Consider the following 15,392-nt stretch of genomic DNA (forward strand, 5'->3'; position numbering starts at 1 on the left):
TCCTCCTCCTCCTCCTCAATAACAACATTATCAAGGCCTAACTCAGATTCTAGAACATGAAATTTGTTTTTAACCACAACTTCAGTTTGCATCGACTCATCCGCAAAAGGACCCACTTTGAACAAGTTTGAAAAAAGGCGAGAGGAAAGAGAATGTCCGTTTTTTCTCTTTTTGGCGATTTCGGAAAACCAAGTTTTTTCACGTTTAGGGTTTCAAGTTTTACGTTTTTGGATTATCAGAATCAATACGTTGATTCATGATGATTCATTCTTTAGATAACCTTCCTAGTATCTCAAATCAAAACCATGCTAAAACAGTTTCTTTTGCTGAAAAAGTTAGGGAACGTAAAACCCTAAATCCAACTTCAGTTGATATTTCCTTGTTAACAAACCCTACTCTTGTTGAGGGTGAGCCAGCTCTTGTCATTCCTAATGATTATTATCAGGAAGGGTGCAAGCCTTTTCAATATAGTTTCATAGCTAGGCTGGATGCTACAGGTTTAAAGTTTGTTGAGGTTCAAAAAATCCTTGAAAACCAATGGAAACTTAAGAATAGGTGTAAGTTTATACCTATGAGCAAAGGATTCTTTGTTATTATGTTATCTTCAGAATTGGACAAGGAGAAGATTCGTGCTGAAAAGTGGTTTGTCAATCAACAAATTATGAGGTTGATTGATTGGTACCCAGGTTTTAATCCTGATAAACAAAGAACGTCCCATGCAGCTGTTTGGGTACGTTTTCTTGGTCTCCCTATTGAGATTTGGACTGAGAGATCATTACTTTCTATTGGGAAAATCCTTGGAACACCAATTGTGGTGGATCAAAGAACCCTAAATCTAGAATATGGTCACTTCGCAGCTGTTTTAGTAGATATAGACTTTGCAAAGCATATTCCTGACCGCATCTCTATCACTGCAGGAGGTAAAAAAAATTGGCAATATGTTGATATACCAAATTCACCTAAATTATGTTTATCTTGTAATATTATTGGGCATGTTGATGGTGAATGCAAAAAGAAGAATAGCATGAAGGCTGCTGGTAAGGAAAAACAGATTGTTCATAAACCTACAATCCAAGTTTGGCAAGCAAAATCAGCTAAAACTAATGAGGGTGAGGAGAAGTCTTTGAATCTGGAGAATAAGGAGGATAATATGGTTGGTGCTTCAGTTGAGAAGGAGGATGATCGAGTTTGTGAGGCTCAGCTTAGATTGCAAAACGAAATTGCAGCCAAGGAAGCGCTTGCTGCACGTACACAATCTGCTCATGCAGACCATGCAAAGTCCGGGTTAAACCAATCTACAGCTCAGTCCGGGATAAACCAAATCTCTACAGCTCAGTCCGTGTCTGAGTTGGAAACCCAAATAAGAGTCGTGAACAAAGAAACTTCTGAAGTTGTTGGCGCTACAGTTGAAGAAGATAATGCACGTACAGATTCTATCAATGCAGGCCATGCAGGTCAGTCCGTGGTTGATTTGATAAATCTTAAAAACACTCCTACTGACGTTATTGATGCTAATCAGTTGGAAAAGGAGCTAGCTAAATCTGCTGCTGAATTGCGTGAGGCTCAGATGAAGTTTATTCATTGTAAAAATACTATTGCAGCTCAGAAAGATATAGCTTTACGTAAAAATAAGGAAGACATGGCTGCTCAGAGCTTTTCTAAAGATGAATGGACTGAAGTGAAAGGAAAGAAATCCCCTAGCAAAGGTACTTTCTCTTTTACTCCTTTTGAGAAGGATTATACTACTTTTACTAATTTCGTATTTTCCTAATTTCGTATTTTCTTGAATCCACGTACATAGAAATGCAATTTTTATTAGACGTATTGCATTATAACATATTATTTGTGATTACAATACATTTTTCAAACTTTTTATGTTACAGATGAGTTTATCTAGTTTACAATCTAGTCTCAGAAATCAATTTCCGACTTATGACGAAGTGTGTAGACTTTTTTGAGTTAAAGTATAAAAAATCAACATTTTTATGAATTCTATATTTTTGTATTGGCTTTGTCTTTCAAGTTGATTCAAATAGATTAAATTTGTTAGAATTTGGATTAGTTATGGCTGGTCTTTCATTCTTCTTCTATTGTGAAATTTGACTGCCTTCATATTTTCTTGAATCAACGTACATAGAAATGCAATATTTACTAGACGTAATTCCTTAGAACATATTATTTGTTATTATAATAAATTTTTCAAATTTTTTCTGTTAAAGATGAGTTTATCTAGTTTACAATTTATTCTCAGAAATCAACTTCCGACTTATAACGAAGTGTGTAGACTTTTTTGAGTTAACTATAAAAAATCAACATTTTTATGAACTCTTTATTTTTGTATTGGCTTTGTCTTTCAATTTGATTCAAATAGATGAAATTTGTTAGAATTTGGATTATTTTATTTTTTTTTTGCTAGGTCAAAAAGGTTTATCAAGCAAAAAAACGTAATTACAAGAATTACAATTTTGGAGCACAATTCTCCCTACCCCCATAAACCGAAGGGGACAAAATAACGATTAAAAATAACAAAAGTAATAACCACAAAAAATAAAATTAAAAGAAGCTACCTATATCTACAGCCAACTTCTTTCAATTTACTTCTGCTGCTACCAACTCTATACGATTTGCTCTTAGAAAAAATTCCATCCATAATATCCGTATCAAAAGCATAATTACCCAAGACATCTTCATCTTCATCCACCAAAAACTCTCCGTCTTCATCCTCAGAGGAAATGTTACCAGGAACAAGCTTAATAGGAGACAACTTACTAGGAGATTTTTTCTTTTGCTCCCTCTTTTCTTTGAAATATTCTCGTCTAAAAGTTGTACTTCTAATGAACTGAGCACGCACATCTTCCAACTGAATATTGCTTGCCACCTCTAATTCTTCCTTAGACAAAATATTATTCTTATCAAAAACAGTATCAACCAACCCCGCTTGAATGTCACGGGTTGGAGATTCCGCAATAGACTTGCTGGGAGAAGATTCCAAACTTGAATCAGATTGCAAAGAACGCTTTGCTATTATATTAGCAGCCTGTTTGGAAACTTTCCTAGCTTTTTTCCTTGCTAAAACGTCAGCATCAACCTCACCCCAAGTTTTAGAGCCCATACTAACATCTGAATCACTAGATTCTACATGATCCTCCTCCTCCTCCTCAATAACAACATTATCAAGGCCTAACTCAGATTCTAGAACATGAAATTTGTTTTTAACCACAACTTCAGTTTGCATCGACTCATCCGCAAAAGGACCCACTTTGAACAAGTTTGAAAAAAGGCGAGAGGAAAGAGAATGTCCGTTTTTTCTCTTTTTGGCGATATCGGAAAACCAAGTTTTTTCACGTTTAGGGTTTCAAGTTTTACGTTTTTGGATTATCAGAATCAATACGTTGATTCATGATGATTCATTCTTTAGATAACCTTCCTAGTATCTCAAATCAAAACCATGCTAAAACAGTTTCTTTTGCTGAAAAAGTTAGGGAACGTAAAACCCTAAATCCAACTTCAGTTGATATTTCCTTGTTAACAAACCCTACTCTTGTTGAGGGTGAGCCAGCTCTTGTCATTCCTAATGATTATTATCAGGAAGGGTGCAAGCCTTTTCAATATAGTTTCATAGCTAGGCTGGATGCTACAGGTTTAAAGTTTGTTGAGGTTCAAAAAATCCTTGAAAATCAATGGAAACTTAAGAATAGGTGTAAGTTTATACCTATGAGCAAAGGATTCTTTGTTATTATGTTATCTTCAGAATTGGACAAGGAGAAGATTCGTGCTGAAAAGTGGTTTGTCAATCAACAAATTCTGAGGTTGATTGATTGGTACCCAGTTTTAATCCTGATAAACAAAGAACGTCCCATGCAGCTGTTTGGGTACGTTTTCTTGGTCTCCCTATTGAGATATGGACTGAGAGATCATTACTTTATATTGGGAAAATCCTTGGAACACCAATTGTGGTGGATCAAAGAACCCTAAATCTAGAATATGGTCACTTCGCAGCTGTTTTAGTAGATATAGACTTTGCAAAGCATATTCCTGACCGCATCTCTATCACTGCAGGAGGTAAAAAAAATTGGCAATATGTTGATATACCAAATTCACCTAAATTATGTTTATCTTGTAATATTATTGGGCATGTTGATGGTGAATGCAAAAAGAAGAATAGCATGAAGGCTGCTGGTAAGGAAAAACAGATTGTTCATAAACCTACAATCCAAGTTTGGCAAGCAAAATCAGCTAAAACTAATGAGGGTGAGGAGAAGTCTTTGAATCTGGAGAATAAGGAGGATAATATGGTTGGTGCTTCAGTTGAGAAGGAGGATGATCGAGTTTGTGAGGCTCAGCTTAGATTGCAAAACGAAATTGCAGCCAAGGAAGCGCTTGCTGCACGTACACAATCTGCTCATGCAGACCATGCAAAGTCCGGGTTAAACCAATCTACAGCTCAGTCCGGGATAAACCAAATCTCTACAGCTCAGTCCGTGTCTGAGTTGGAAACCCAAATAAGAGTCGTGAACAAAGAAACTTCTGAAGTTGTTGGCGCTACAGTTGAAGAAGATAATGCACGTACAGATTCTATCAATGCAGGCCATGCAGGTCAGTCCGTGGTTGATTTGATAAATCTTAAAAACACTCCTACTGACGTTATTGATGCTAATCAGTTGGAAAAGGAGCTAGCTAAATCTGCTGCTGAATTGCGTGAGGCTCAGATGAAGTTTATTCATTGTAAAAATACTATTGCAGCTCAGAAAGATATAGCTTTACGTAAAAATAAGGAAGACATGGCTGCTCAGAGCTTTTCTAAAGATGAATGGACTGAAGTGAAAGGAAAGAAATCCCCTAGCAAAGGTACTTTCTCTTTTACTCCTTTTGAGAAGGATTATACTACTTTTACTAATTTCGTATTTTCCTAATTTCGTATTTTCTTGAATCCACGTACATAGAAATGCAATTTTTATTAGACGTATTGCATTATAACATATTATTTGTGATTACAATACATTTTTCAAACTTTTTATGTTACAGATGAGTTTATCTAGTTTACAATCTAGTCTCAGAAATCAATTTCCGACTTATGACGAAGTGTGTAGACTTTTTTGAGTTAAAGTATAAAAAATCAACATTTTTATGAATTCTATATTTTTGTATTGGCTTTGTCTTTCAAGTTGATTCAAATAGATTAAATTTGTTAGAATTTGGATTAGTTATGGCTGGTCTTTCATTCTTCTTCTATTGTGAAATTTGACTGCCTTCATATTTTCTTGAATCAACGTACATAGAAATGCAATATTTACTAGACGTAATTCCTTAGAACATATTATTTGTTATTACAATAAATTTTTCAAATTTTTTCTGTTAAAGATGAGTTTATCTAGTCTACAATTTAGTCTCAGAAATCAATTTCGGACTTATAACGAAGTGTGTAGACTTTTTTGAGTTAACGTATATAAAATTCAACATTTTTATGAACTCTTTCTTTTTGTATTGGCTTTGTCTTTCAATTTGATTCAAATAGATGAAATTTGTTAGAATTTGGACTAGTTTTGGCTGGTCTTTCATTCTTCTGCCATTGTGAAATTTGACTTCCTTCATATTTTCTTGAATCAACATACATAGAAATGCAATTTTTACTTGACGTAATGCCTTAGAACATATTATTTGTGATTACAATACATTTTTGAACCTTTAACTGTTAAAGACGAGTTTATCTAGTTTACAATTTAGTCTCACAAATCAATTTCGGACTTATAACGAAGTGTGTAGACTTTTTTGAGTTAACGTATATAAAATTCAACATTTTTATGAACTCTTTCTTTTTGTGTTGGTTTTGTCTTTCTATTTGAGTCAAGATAAATGAAATTTGTTAGGATTTGGATTAGTTTTGCTTGCTCTTTCGTCCTTCATGTATTGTGAAATTTGACTTCCCTCATATATTCTTGAATCAACATACATAGAAATGCAATTTTTACTAGACGTACTGCCTTAGAACATATTAGTTGTGATTATAATACATTTTTCAAACTTTTTTTGTTAAAGATGAGTTTATCTAGTTTACAATTTAGTCTCAGAAATCAATTTCCGACTTATAACGAAGTGTGTAGACTTTTTTGAGTTAACGTATAAAAAACCAACATTTTTATGAACTCTTAATTTTTGTATTGGCTTTGTCTTCCAATTTGATTCAAATAGATGAAATTTGTTAGAATTTGGATTAGTTATGGCTGGTCATTCATTCTTCTTCCGTTGTGAAATGTGGCTTCCTTCATATTTTCTTGAATCAACGTACATAGAAATGCAATTTTTACTAGACGTAATGCCTTAGAAAAAATTATTTGTGATTACAATACATTTTTGAAACTTTTTCTGTTCAAGATGAGTTTATCTAGTTTACAATTTAGTCTCAGAAATCAATTTCGGACTTATAACGAAGTGTGTAGATTTTTCTGAGTTAACGTATATAAAATTCAACATTTTTATGAACTCTTTCTTTTTCTGTGATGGTTTTGTCTTTCATTTGATTCTAGATAGATGACATTTGTTAGGATTTGGATTAGTTCTTCTTGGTCTTTCATCCTTCTTCTATTGTGAAATTTTCCTAATTTCGTATTTTCTTGAATCAACGTACATAGAAATGCAATTTTTACTAGACGTATTTCCTTAGAACATATTATTTGTGATTACAATACATTTTTCAAACTTTTTATGTTAAAGATGAGTTTATCTAGTTTACAACTTAGTCTCAGAAATAAATTTCCGACTTATAACGAAGTGTGTGACTTTTTTGAGTTAACGTATATAAAATTCAACATTTTTATGAACTCTTTTTTTTGTGTTGGTTTTGTCTTTCTATTTGATTCAAGATAGATAAAATTTGTTAGGATTTGTATTAGTTCTGCGTCTTTCATCCTTCTTCTATTGTAAAATTTGACTTCCTTCATATTTTCTTGAATCAACGTACATAGAAAGGAAATTTTACTAGACGTAATGCCTTAGAACATATTATTTGTGATTACAATACATTTTCAAACATTTTCTGTTAAAGATGAGTTTATCTAGTTTACAATTTAGTCTCAAAATCAATTCCGGACTTATAATGAAGTGTGTAAACTTTTCTGAGTTAACGTATATAAAATTCAACATTTTTATAAACTCTTTCTTTTTCTGTTATGGTTTTGTCTTTCTATTTTATTCAAATAGATGAAATTTGTTAAAATTTGGACTAGTTTTGGCTGGTCTTTTATTCTTCTTCCATTGTGAAATTTGACTTTTTTCATAGTTTCTTGAATCAACGTACATAGAAGTGCAATTTTTACTTGACGTAATGCCTTAGAACATATTATTTGTGATTACAATACATTTTTGAAACTTTAACTGTTAAAGATGAGTTTATCTAGTTTACAATTTAGTCTCACAAATCAATTTCGGACTTATAATGAAGTGTGTAGACTTTTCTGAGTTAACGTATATAAAATTAAACATTTTTATGAACTCTTTCTTTTTATGTGATGGTTTTGTATTTCATTTGATTCTAGATAGATTAAATTTGTTCGGATTTGGATTAGTTTTTCTTGGTCTTTCATCCTTCTTCTATTGTGAAATTTTCCTAATTTCGTATTTTCTTGAATCAACGTACATAGAAATGCAATTTTTACTAGACGTATTGCCTTAGAACATATTATTTGTGATTACAATACATTTTTCAAACTTTTTATGTTAAAGATGAGTTTATCTAGTTTACAACTTAGTCTCAGAAATAAATTTCCGACTTATAACGAAGTGTGTGACTTTTTTGAGTTAACGTATATAAAATTCAACATCTTTATGAACTCTTTTTTTTGTGTTGGATTTGTCTTTCTATTTGATTTAAGATAGATGAAATTTGTTAGGATTTGGATTAGTTCTGCGTCTTTCATCCTTCTTCTATTGTGAAATTTGATTTCCTTCATATTTTCTTGAATCAACGTACATAGAAAGGAAATTTTACTAGACGTAATGCCTTAGAACATATTATTTGTGATTACAATACATTTTTCAAACTTATTCTGTTAAAGATGAGTTTATCTAGTTTACAATTTAGTCTCAGAAATTAATTTCGGAATTATAACGAAGTGTGTAAACTTTATCTGAGTTAACGTATATAAAATTCAACATTTTTATGAACTCTTTCTTTTTCTGTGACGGTTTTGTCTTTCTATTTGATTCAAGATAGATGAAATTTGTTAGGATTTGGATTAGTTCTTCTTGGTCTTTCATCCTTCTTCTATTGTGAAATTTTCCAAATTTCGTATTTTCTTGAATCCACGTACATAGAAATGCAATTTTTACTAGACGTAATGCCTTAGAACATATTATTTGTGCTTACAATACATTTTTCAAACTTTTCTGTTAAAGATGAGTTTATCTAGTTTACAATTTAGTCTTAGAAATCAATTTCGGACTTATAACGAAGTGTGTGACTTTTTTGAGTTAACGTATATAAAATTCAACATTTTTATGAATTCTTTTTTTTTTTTGTGTTAGCTTTGTCTTTCTATTTGATTCAAGATAGATGAATTTTTTTAGGACTTGGATTAGTTCTGCGTCTTTCATCCTTCTTCTATTGTGAAATTAGACTTCCTTCATATATTCTTGAATCAACGTACATAAAAATGCAATTTTTACTAGACGTACTGCTTTAGAACATATTAATTGTGATTACAATACATTTTACAAACTTTTTTTGTTAAACATGAGTTTATCTAGTTTACAATTTAGTCTCAGAAATAAACTTCCGACTTATAACGAAGTGTGTAGACTTTTTTGAGTTAACGTATTTAAAATTCAACATTTTTATGAACTCTTTCTTTTTGTATTAGCTTTGTCTTTCAATTTGATTCAAATAGATGAAATTTGTTAGAATTTGGACTAGTTTTGGCTGGTCTTTCATTCTTCTTCCATTGTGAAATTTGACTTCCTTCATATTTTTTTGAATCAACGTACATAGAAATGCAATTTTTACGTGACGTAAAGCCTTAGAACATATTATTTGTGATTACAATACATTTTCAAACATTTTCTGTTAAAGATGAGTTTATCTAGTTTACAATTTAGTCTCAAAATCAATTTCGGACTTATAATGAAGTGTGTAAACTTTTCTGAGTTAACGAATATAAAATTCAACATTTTTATAAACTCTTTCTTTTTCTGTTATGGTTTTGTCTTTCTATTTTATTCAAATAGATGAAATTTGTTAGAATTTGGACTAGTTTTGGCTGGTCTTTTATTCTTCTTCCATTGTGAAATTTGACTTCCTTCATAGTTTCTTGAATCAACGTACATAGAAGTGCAATTTTTACTTGACGTAATGCCTTAGAACATATTATTTGTGATTACAATACATTTTTGAAACTTTAACTGTTAAAGATGAGTTTATCTAGTTTACAATTTAGTCTCACAAATCAATTTCGGACTTATAACGAAGTGTGTAGACTTTTCTGAGTTAACGTATATAAAATTAAACATTTTTATGAACTCTTTCTTTTTATGTGATGGTTTTGTATTTCATTTGATTCTAGATAGATTAAATTTGTTCGGATTTGGATTAGTTTTTCTTGGTCTTTCATCCTTCTTCTATTGTGAAATTTTCCTAATTTCGTATTTTCTTGAATCAACGTACATAGAAATGCAATTTTTACTAGACGTATTGCCTTAGAACATATTATTTGTGATTACAATACATTTTTCAAACTTTTTATGTTAAAGATGAGTTTATCTAGTTTACAACTTAGTCTCAGAAATAAATTTCCGACTTATAACGAAGTGTGTGACTTTTTTGAGTTAACGTATATAAAATTCAACATCTTTATGAACTCTTTTTTTTTGTGTTGGATTTGTCTTTCTATTTGATTTAAGATAGATGAAATTTGTTAGGATTTGGATTAGTTCTGCGTCTTTCATCCTTCTTCTATTGTGAAATTTGATTTCCTTCATATTTTCTTGAATCAACGTACATAGAAAGGAAATTTTACTAGACGTAATGCCTTAGAACATATTATTTGTGATTACAATACATTTTTCAAACTTATTCTGTTAAAGATGAGTTTATCTAGTTTACAATTTAGTCTCAGAAATTAATTTCGGAATTATAACGAAGTGTGTAAACTTTATCTGAGTTAACGTATATAAAATTCAACATTTTTATGAACTCTTTCTTTTTCTGTGATGGTTTTGTCTTTCTATTTGATTCAAGATAGATGAAATTTGTTAGGATTTGGATTAGTTCTTCTTGGTCTTTCATCCTTCTTCTATTGTGAAATTTTCCTAATTTCGTATTTTCTTGAATCCACGTACATAGAAATGCAATTTTTACTAGACGTAATGCCTTAGAACATATTATTTGTGATTACAATACATTTTTCAAACTTTTTCTGTAAAAGATGAGTTTATCTAGTTTACAATTTATTCTTAGAAATCAATTTCGGACTTATAACGAAGTGTGTGACTTTTTTGAGTTAACGTATATAAAATTCAACATTTTTATGAATTCTTTTTTTTTTGTGTTGGCTTTGTCTTTCTATTTGATTCAAGATAAATGAAATTTGTTAGGACTTGGATTAGTTCTGCGTCTTTCATCCTTCTTCTATTGTGAAATTTGACTTCCTTCATATATTCTTGAATCAACGTACATAAAAATGCAATTTTTACTAGACGTACTACTTTAGAACATATTAATTGTGATTACAATACATTTTTCAAACTTTTTCTGTTAAACATGAGTTTATCTAGTTTACAATTTAGTCTCAGAAATCAACTTCCGACTTATAACGAAGTGTGTAGACTTTTTGAGTTAACGTATAAAAAATCAACATTTTTATGAACTCTTTATTTTTGTATTGGCTTTGTCTTTCAAGTTGATTCAAATAGATGAAATTTGTTATAATTTGGATTAGTTATGGCTGGTCTTTCATTCTTCTTCTATTGTGAAATTTGACTTCCTTCATATTTTCTTGAATCAACGTACATAGAAATGCAATTTTTACTAGACGTAATGCCTTAGAACATATTATTTGTAATTACAATACATTTTTCAAATTTTTTCTGTTAAAGATGAGTTTATCTAGTCTACAATTTAGTCTCAGAAATAAATTTCGGACTTATAACGAAGTGTGTAGACTTTTTTGAGTTAACGTATATAAAATTCAACATTTTTATGAACTCTTTCTTCTTGTATTGGCTTTGTCTTTCAATTTGATTCAAATAGATGAAATTTGTTAGAATTTGGACTAGTTTGGCTGGTCTTTCATTCTTCTTCCATTGTGAAATTTGACTTCCTTCATATTTTCTTGAATCAACGTACATAGAAATGCAATTTTTACATGACGTAAAGCCTTAGAACATATTATCTGTGATTACAATACATTTTTGAAACTTTAACTGTTAAAGATGAGTTTATCTAGTTTACAATTTAGTCTCACAAATCAATTTCGGACTTATAACAAAGTGTGTAGACTTTTCTGAGTTAACGTATATAAAATTCAACATTTTCATGAACTCTTTCTTTTTCTGTGATTGTTTTGTCTTTCTATTTGATTCAAGATAGATGAAATTTTTTAAGATTTGGATTAGTTCTTCTTGGTCTTTCATTCTTCTTCTATTGTGAAATTTTTCTAATTTCGTATTTTCTTGAATCAACGTACATAGAAATGCAATTTTTACTAGAGGTATTGCCTTAGAACATATTATTTGTGATTACAATACATTTTTCAAACTTTTTATGTTAAAGATGAGTTTATCTAGTTTACAACTTAGTCTCAGAAATCAATTTCCGACTTATAACGAAGTGTGTGACTTTTTTGAGTTAACGTATATAAAATTCTACATTTTTATGAACTCTTTCTTTTTGTGTTGGCTTTGTATTTCTATTTGAGTCAAGATAGATGAAATTTGTTAGGATTTGGATTAGTTTTACTTGCTCTTTGGTCCTTCATCTATTGTGAAATTTAACTTCCCTCATATATTCTTGAATCTACATACATAGAAATGTAATTTTTACTAGACGTACTGCCTTAGAACATATTAATTGTTATTATAATACATTTTTCAAACTTTTTATGTTAAAGATGAGTTTATCTAGTTTACAATTTAGTATAACGAAGTGTGTGGAATTTTTTGAGTTAATGTATAAAAAATCAACATTTTTATGAACTCTTTATTTTTGTATTGGCTTTGTCTTTCAATTTGATTTAATTAGATTAAATTTGTTAGAAATTGGATTAGTTATGGCTGGTCTTTCATTCTTCTTCCGTTGTGAAATTTGACTTCCTTCATATTTTCTTGAATTAACGTACATAGAAATGCAATTTTTACTAGACGTAATGCCTTAGAACAAATTATTTGTGATTAAAATACATTTTTGAAACTTTTTCTGTTAAAGATGAGTTTATCTAGTTTACAATTTAGTCTCAGAAATCAATTTCGGACTTATAACGAAGTGTGTAGACTTTTCTGAGTTAACGTATATAAAATTCAACATTTTTATGAACTCTTTCTTTTTCTGTGATGGTTTTGTCTTTCATTTGATTCTAGATAGATGAAATTTGTTAGGATTTGGATTAGTTCTTCTTGGTCTTTCATCCTTCTTCTATTGTGAAATTTTCCTAATTTCGTATTTTCTTGAATCAACGTACATAGAAATGCAATTTTTACTAGACGTATTGCCTTAGAACATATTATTTGTGATTACAATACATTTTTCAAACTTTTTATGTTAAAGATGAGTTTATCTAGTTTACAACTTAGTCTCAGAAATCAATTTCCGACTTATAACGAAGTGTGTGACTTTTTTGAGTTAACGTATATAAAATTCAACATTTTTATGAACTCTTTTTTTTGTGTTGGTTTTGTCTTTCTATTTGATTCAAGATAGATGAAATTTGTTAGGATTTGGATTAGTTTTGCGTCTTTCATCCTTCTTCTATTGTGAAATTTGACTTCCTTCATATTTTCTTGAAACAACGTACATAGAAAGGAAATTTTACTAGACGTAATGCCTTAGAACATATTATTTGTGATTTCAATACATTTTTCAAACTTTTTCTGTTCAAGATGAGTTTATCTAGTTTACAATTTAGTCTCAGAAATCAATTTCGGGCTTATAACGAAGTGTGTAAACTTTTCTGAGTTAACGTATATAAAATTCAACATTTTTATGAACTCTTTCTTTTTCTGTGATGGTTTTGTCTTTCTATTTGATTCAAATAGATGAAATTTGTTAGAATTTGGACTAGTTTTGGCTGGTCTTTTATTCTTCTTCCATTGTGAAATTTGACTTCCTTCATATTTTCTTGAATCAACGTACATAGAAATGCAATTTTTACTTGACGTAATGCCTTAGAACATATTATTTGTGATTACATTACATTTTTGAAACTTTAACTGTTAAAGATGAGTTTATCTAGTTTACAATTTAGTCTCACAAATCAATTTCGGACTTATAACGAAGTGTGTAGACTTTTCAGAGTTAATGTATATAAAATTCAACATTTTTATGAAATCTTTCTTTTTCTGTGATGGTTTTGTCTTTCATTTGATTCTAGATATATGAAATTTGTTAGGATTTGGATTAGTTCTTCTTGGTCTTTCATCCTTCTTCTATTGTGAAATTTTCCTAATTTCGTATTTTCTTGAATCAACGTGCATAGAAATGCAATTTTTACTAGACGTATTGCCTTAGAACATATTATTTGTGATTACATTTCAAACTTTTTATGTTAAAGATGAGTTTATCTAATTTACAATTTAGTCTCAGAAATCAATTTCCGACTTATAACGAAGTTTGGGACTTTTTTGAGTTAACGTATATAAAATTCAACATTTTTATGAACTCTTTTTTTTTTGTTGATTTTGTCTTTCTATTTGATTCAAGATAGATGAAATTTGTTAGGATTTGGATTAGTTCTGCGTCTTTCATCCTTCTTTTATTGTGAAATTTGACTTCCTTCATATTTTCTTGAATCAACGTACATAGAAAGGAAATTTTACTATACCTAATGCCTTAGAACATATTATTTGTGATTACAATACATTTTTCAAACTTTTTATGTTAAAGATGAGTTTATCTAGTTTACAATTTAGTCTCAGAAATCAATTTCGGACTTATAACGAAGTGTGTAAACTTTTCTGAGTTAACGTATATAAAATTCAACATTTTTATGAACTCTTTCTTTTTCTGTGATGGTTTTGTCTTTCTATTTGATTCAAGTAGATGAAATTTGTTATAATTTGGACTAGTTTTGGCTGGTCTTTTATTCTTCTTCCATTGTGAAATTTGACTTCCTTCATATTTTCTTAAATCAACGTACATAGAAATGCAATTTTTACTTAACGTAATACCTTAGAACATATTATTTGTGATTACAATACATTTTTGAAACTTTAATTGTTAAAGATGAGTTTATCTAGGATACAATTTAGTCTCACAAATCAATTTTGAACTTATAACGAAGTGTGTAGACTTTTCTGAGTTAACGTATATAAAATTCAACATTTTTATGAACTCTTTCTTTTTCTGTGATGGTTTTGTCTTTCTATTTGATTCGAGATAGATGAAATTTGGTAGGATTTGGATAAGTTCTTCTTGGTCTTTCAGCCTTCTTCTATTGTGAAATTTTCCTAATTTCGTATTTTCTTAAATCAACGTACATAGAAATGCAATTTTTACTAGATGTATTTCCTTAGAACACATTATTTATGATTACAATACATTTTTCAAATTTTTTCTGTTAAAGATGAGTTTATCTAGTCTACAATTTAGTCTCAGAAATCAACTTCCGACTTATAACGAAGTGTGTAGACTTTTTTGAGTTAACTTATAAAAAAACAACATTTTTATGAACTCTTTATTTTTGTATTGGATTTGTCTTTCAATTTGATTCAAATAGATGAAATTTGTTAGAATTTGGATTAGTTATGTCTGGTCTTTAATTTTTCTTCCGTTGTGAAATTTGACTTCCTTCATATTTTCTTGAGTCAACGTACATTGAAATGCAATTTTTACTAGACGTAATGCCTTAGAACAAATTATTTGTGATTACAATACATTTTTGAAACTTTTTCTGTTAAAGATGAGTTTATCTAGTTTACAAGTTAGTCTCAGAAATCAATTTCGGACTTATAACGAAGTGTGTAGACTTTTCAGAGTTAACGTATATAAAATTCAACATTTTTATGAACTCTTTCTTTTTCTGTGATGGTTTTGTCTTTCTATTTGATTCAAGATAGATGAAATTTGTTAGGATTTGGATTAGTTCTTCTTGGTCTTTCATCCTTCTTCTATTGTGAAATTTTCCTAATTTCGTATTTTCTTGAATCAACGTACATAGAAATGCAATTTTTACTAGACGTATTGCCTTAGA

The 15,392-nt window shown here is 29.8% G+C and overlaps 1 protein-coding gene across 1 annotated transcript in view; it reads left to right on the forward strand.

The window, feature by feature from the left end:
* Positions 1-15,392, forward strand: part of LOC113296364 — a 92,639-nt gene that overhangs the window by 8,247 nt on the left and 69,000 nt on the right. The window contains exons 5-8 of the mRNA XM_026544672.1: positions 1,052-1,190; positions 1,302-1,678; positions 4,194-4,332; positions 4,444-4,820. Coding sequence (XP_026400457.1) covers positions 1,052-1,190; positions 1,302-1,678; positions 4,194-4,332; positions 4,444-4,820 — 1,032 coding nt within the window. The remainder of the gene's footprint in view (positions 1-1,051; positions 1,191-1,301; positions 1,679-4,193; positions 4,333-4,443; positions 4,821-15,392) is intronic.

The sequence above is a fragment of the Papaver somniferum genome, chromosome 7 (assembly GCF_003573695.1).
Source record: "Papaver somniferum cultivar HN1 chromosome 7, ASM357369v1, whole genome shotgun sequence".
NCBI lineage: Eukaryota > Viridiplantae > Streptophyta > Magnoliopsida > Ranunculales > Papaveraceae > Papaver > Papaver somniferum.